Here is a 5,478-nt window from a genome sequence, read left to right on the forward strand (position 1 = left end):
CTCGTTCTCTGTTTTTTTCTCTGAAAGGTAAGGAAAGACTGCAAGGACCCAGAAAGTTCCTGCTCAGAGTTTTGGAGACAGTGCCTCTGAGTTTGGCGTAGGTGCTGCTGGCCAAATGCCAGGCCGAGCGTGTGGACGGAGGGGTTACCGGGGATTCTGCGTCTGCACTCCAGCACTCAGTTGTCGGCAGCCTTGTCAGCGTGCCCGGTCGCGTGTGACGTAGACAGAACGGAGAAAAGTCAACTTTTTCGTTTTTCCTCTTTAATAATTCAGCTGTGTTCTAAGTGTAACGAGAAGCATTCACCTTTTAGGAATGTTGTATAAATTTACTCGTTTCAGGTTCTAGGGCTGATCATTTGTAGGTGGTTTAAGCCGTGCTGTTGATTGAGTCCTCTGATGAGATGTGGGTAGAGCTGCCCGGAGTGCTGTGGGGTGTCCGCCACTTGAGGGTCAGTGTGGCATCTCTTCGAGACCTCGTGTCCACTGTCTCTCACGTGCCGTCCGTCCTCCGTGGTCGAGCTGACACTTACGCCTCTCTGCTCTCTTGGCAAGAAGCTCCTGTCTGGCCACCCTGAAGGCTCCTTCCTTGGAAATGGTGCTCAGCTGTCACCCAGCGTTTCTGTCAGGGTTGGGGGCGTTTCCCCCAGCGGCACAAAGCTGGACGCACCGACGCCTTCTCGCAGCGCCTGCCCCGTGCAGAGAGCCTGGAGGAGCTCAGCCCGCGCTTTCCTGCTGCTCCACAGTGGCTCCGGGGGCCTGGGCGGGGGTCAGGGGGAGCGCTTGCTCATGGGCACTGGTTGCCTGTGGCTGCGTCTGGGAGCCGGGGGCATCCTTCAGACGCGGCGATGGTACCGCCGAGTGGCATCGGGACACACCGCTCACCGCTGTGAAGCTGCTCAGAGCCGCGCACCTCAAGGCGGGAGACAAGCGCAGAAATTGTGTGGGTGTCGGAAGCCATGGTCTCCTCTGACCTGACCTGCAGCCTGAAGCCCGGGAAAAGCGAGCGGCCAGCCGCACCCCAGGATTTTCCCCAGGAGCTGTGGGCGTGGGGGGCCTGCTCTCAGCCCTGGGTCACTTCGACACTGCTTTCACAATTGCCCTTGGTACCTCCCCTCTTGCATAGTTTATTCCAGCCCCCTGCATCCCCCACGTAAATGCTTCTCAGCGTACGAGGTGTTCCATGTGCCTTGGGCGTCTGAAGCCTTGGGCTTTCTGTTTCTCCTTCCAATCCCTCTTCTTGGTCACTGTAATGGCTGAGTCACTTTATTGTTTGTGAACCGTAAAGCATTTGAGTAATTTCAGAACTTCTCAGAAGAATGGATCTAGAAATCAAACGTTCCAACTTTCAGGCAGGTGGTTTTGGTCATTGAGCATGAGGGTTTTTTATAAACCTGGTTAAGTTTTGTTTTAAGTATAAAAAACTTAATTATAGAATAGGTTTATGGGTTTATCGTGTTTTGCTGTCTGGTTTTTCAAAGAAAGTCATCTAGGGGTAACTGTCACGGCTGTTGGAGTTTATTTTGTTTGGAGTGCCCATTTTGTTTATCGCTTTTGACTCGGTGACAAGGAGGCACCCTGAAAGTCCAACGCTTGGGGGTGCCTTTTCTACTGTCACTAGACTCATGCTGCCTTGGAGACCTGTCAGCCTCCCTTTCTTGAGTCCCTAAGTTATACAAAGGCTACAGTTAGACGTGTCACACGTGAAAGTGGTCTTCGGGGGGGGGCGCGGTTTTACCTGTGTCGTCCTTAAAAGAGTTTGTTCCATGCTGCTCCTTTGAGTAGCCCCGCGATACCTCTGCACAGAAGTATTAATGCACTAAGAGAAAGGGCGCGATTTGTCGTCATCCCTTTGGTTTCTGCACCCACGTCCCTGGCAGGTGAACTTGGGCCTCTTTACCTGGGCTGCACAGCTGACTAAGTAGATGGCGTGTTTGCTGTCGCAGGAGCCCAGCTGGGGAGCGTGGCTCTGAAGAGCCTGAGGCCGTGGCTGGGCGGGCTTCTGAGGGGCTGGGTGTGAGCTCGAGCAGTGCCCGAACCCTGCGGTGCCCCTGGCGGCCTTGTGTCGCAGCTCTCCGAGTGGCACGGTTCAGTTTCGCTGTGACTCGGGGCTGGGACAGTCAGCCCGAGCACTGCGGACAGTGGCCCCGAGCCCTGGTGGCGGGGGGCGGGGCGGGGGGATGCGGACCGCAGCAGGGAAGGCCCCCCGGGTTCTCCTGCTGTTCCTGGCAGCTTTGCCTGTTACTCCGCTGCTTCACTCCTGGAGTTTGGAAGGAGACCCAGCAGATATGGTAGAAGATGGGCTGCCAGTAAGCGGATGAAAATGGATTCAGTTCCCAGCACCGGAGGTCACTGCATGCGGCCTGGTGGGGACAGACGATGTCGGGAGGGCTCGGCCAGGGCCAGCTCGGAGCCCTGGGGATGGCGGTGCGCGTGGCACGCGGCATCTTCTTAGTAAACCACAGCTTCTTACCCTGTGAACTTGAAGTGAGGCGTCTTCGTTCCTTTTGTTGTATGAATTTAAGTGTTCAGGGGAGAGCTGCAGTCCAGGTTATTTCACGATTTTGCAGTAAAGAGCTGCAGCCTCACTGGTGCTCTCCTCGTAGTGACCTACCTGCATTGACACGTTGTGGGAGGAGCGGTTGGAGTCCTCCCAGGGCTGCCTCCGCCTTGGTCCTGCCTGTGGCTGGGTGGAGGATTCGGGGGTGCCGGCTGGCTCGCCTCCTCTTTCCCTGGACAGTCCTGGCTGGAGGTGGCTGAGAGCTGCCCATCTGCACGATGGGGTCTGTGTGACCAGGGTGTTGGGCTTCTGCATTAATAGTGAGGTTGGGGTGGACTTGCGGGACGTGCCAAGGTTAACACAGTACGTGTGGGCTCACGTTCTAAGTGAAGTCCTGTTGTGCTTAAGGCTGAAGCGCGGGTCAGAAGGGAGGTGCTGGCCCCGTGGGCTCAGTGTTCCGTGGCCGTGCTTCTGTGGCTATGGTTGGATGCGTGGCTGTGTGGTTAGGATGCCACGCAGCCCTTGGGTCCTCTCTTCTCCCGAGTGCATTCCTTGTGTGCGAGGGAGGACGCGTTGATGTGGCCCCGCCACTGCTGAGGTGGGTGCCCAGCTGACGGGGGAGGGGAGTGCTGGCCTCCCTTCAGAAGGCTTGTCCCCATTGTGCTGTTGAGACACCGGTGGGCGCCAAGGTCAGAGGCTGGAGGCTTCCACCCCTGGGGCTGCCCCACCTCACAGGGCAAGTCCGCCACCCTGGCCTCCCAGGGACTGACTCTCCTCAGAGCAGCCCCTCCTGCGGGCACAGGGTGGGTGGAGGCAAGCAGGGAGGCGGGGCTGGGGGGGCCACGGTGCGGGGGCCAGAGTCACTGAGATCCTTTCAAGGGCAGTGGCTCATACGGCTCCCCTGCATTCAGAGCACTGATGACGGCCACTTGTCTGGCTTTTTCTACCCCCTGAGAATCTCAAGGATTCGTGTTAACAAGCAAATAGTCATTACTCCATTTTAAAAGTGCTTCTGGAATAGTCTGCCATCAAGTGGAGCAGCCAGCAGGAAGGAGGCGTGATTCCCAAAGCCCCAGGAATCCTAGGATGGGGCAGGGGGGAGGAGGTGTCAGTGGGGACCGGCGGCGGGTGCCTGGGTCAGCACATCCCGTGCTGGGCCGGGATGTGCCGAGGAGCTGGCCTGTCCCCCACGGGACTTCTGGGGGCTCCGGAGAGCTACTCCCTGTTCTCATTCCAGTGAAGCAGAGCCTCCTCCAGTCACCTGGGACACCAGCCACCCTCTGCCGGCCAGGGCAGCGGGTCCTCTGACTGGACGACAGGTGCGGGGTCGGGGAGGAGGGCTCCAGCCGCCGCTCTGCTTGTAGAACTTTCTGGTTACTTGGGAGAACTATGCAGAAATCGGACCAGAGAACTCCACGTTTGCCCCCGCTCTTGCTTTCCTTCACAGCCTTTCCGCTCTCGGGCCCAGTTCTGACTAGAACCCCTGGGTGAGTCTCTCTGCAAGGAGACGTCTTCCCAGAACTGCTGACCCCAGGTCTAAACCCGGCCCTGGGCAGCTTTCCTGAACCCCGCCCCCCCCAAGGGGAGGCCCTGCTGCTACTTAAACTCCTCCCAGGGGTTCCGGCCATCACACGGAGGCACGTTTTCAGTAAGGGTCTCCCCGCTGTAGCCAGCTCCCCTCTGAGAGCCCCAGGAAACGGTGGGGACTGAGGGGGCCAGACCCCTTTGGGCTCAGGGGTAGGGGCAGGGCGGGAGTCCTGGGGGTCATCCAGGTGGGTCATCAGCACGCCTGTAGCCCTGAGCTCGTGGCTGCTGCCCCTTAAAGCTTGCTCACTTGGCGCTGTGCTGTCCGTGCTGTCAGTGTCCTGTGTAAGCATTATTGCCAGTGGGACAGGGACCTGTTCCTCAGGCTGAGTGCCTTGAAGTGGGCCACTCTTCAAGGTGCAGTGGAGGGGTTGCTGAGAAGATTGCTGTCACCTAACTTGAATCCAGATCAGTTGCAAGTGGTCCTTTTGTTTGGAGTGGCCCCTGGGTCGTCTGGGCGTCGCCGTCTCTGTCCTGGCTGGGCCCGCTGGGAGGGGAGCCGGTGCTGCACAGGCCTATTCCCCACCAGCCTGCGCTGAAGTGGGTGCGCTTGACGTGGCAGCGCTTCCTCCGTGTCGGGACACGTCTAACTCATCACGTGCTTGTTTTCGCAGAGTAACAGTTACCCCTCCATGGCCGACCCCTACCTGTCCAGCTATTACCCACCATCCATCGGATTTCCCTATTCCCTCAATGAAGCGCCATGGTCTACCGGAGGGGATCCTCCAATCCCATACCTCACCACCTACGGACAGCTCAGTAACGGAGACCATCATTTTATGCACGATGCTGTTTTCGGGCAGCCTGGGGGCCTGGGGAACAACATCTATCAGCACAGGTTTAACTTTTTCCCCGAAAACCCCGCCTTCTCGGCCTGGGGGGCGAGTGGGTCTCAGGGGCAGCAGGCTCAGAGTTCAGCTTACGGGAACAGCTACACCTACCCGCCGAGCTCCCTGGGCGGCACGATCGTGGACGGACAGACGGGCTTTCACAGCGACACCCTCAACAAGGCCCCTGGAATGAATAGCCTGGAGCAGGGCATGGTGGGCCTCAAGATCGGGGATGTCACCACCTCTGCAGTCAAGACGGTGGGATCGGTCGTCAGCAGCGTGGCGATGACGGGCATCCTTTCCGGCAGCGGCGGGACGAACGTGACCATGCCGGTGTCGAAGCCGACCTCGTGGGCAGCCATCGCCAGCAAGCCCGCCAAACTGCAGCCGAAGATGAAGGCGAAGAGCGGGCCCGCCGTCGGGGGCGCGCTGCCCCCTCCGCCCATAAAGCATAACATGGACATTGGCACCTGGGACAACAAGGGGCCCGTGCCCAAGGCCCCGGCTCCGCAGCCCCAGCCGGCCCCCCAGGGGGCCCCCCAGCCCCAGCCGGCCCTGCAGCCCCTT

General features: G+C 59.2%; 1 protein-coding gene across 1 annotated transcript in view; it reads left to right on the forward strand.

The window, feature by feature from the left end:
* YTHDF1 (YTH N6-methyladenosine RNA binding protein F1) overlaps window positions 1-5,478 on the forward strand; it is a 13,984-nt gene that overhangs the window by 3,438 nt on the left and 5,068 nt on the right. The window contains 1 exon segment of the mRNA XM_024750355.1: window positions 4,696-5,478. Within this exon segment, the coding sequence (XP_024606123.1) occupies window positions 4,714-5,478 (765 nt within the window). The 5' untranslated portion in view covers window positions 4,696-4,713.

The sequence above is a fragment of the Neophocaena asiaeorientalis genome, unplaced genomic scaffold, assembly GCF_003031525.2.
Source record: "Neophocaena asiaeorientalis asiaeorientalis breed wild unplaced genomic scaffold, Neophocaena_asiaeorientalis_V1.1 scaffold606, whole genome shotgun sequence".
Classification (NCBI taxonomy): Eukaryota; Metazoa; Chordata; class Mammalia; order Artiodactyla; family Phocoenidae; genus Neophocaena; species Neophocaena asiaeorientalis.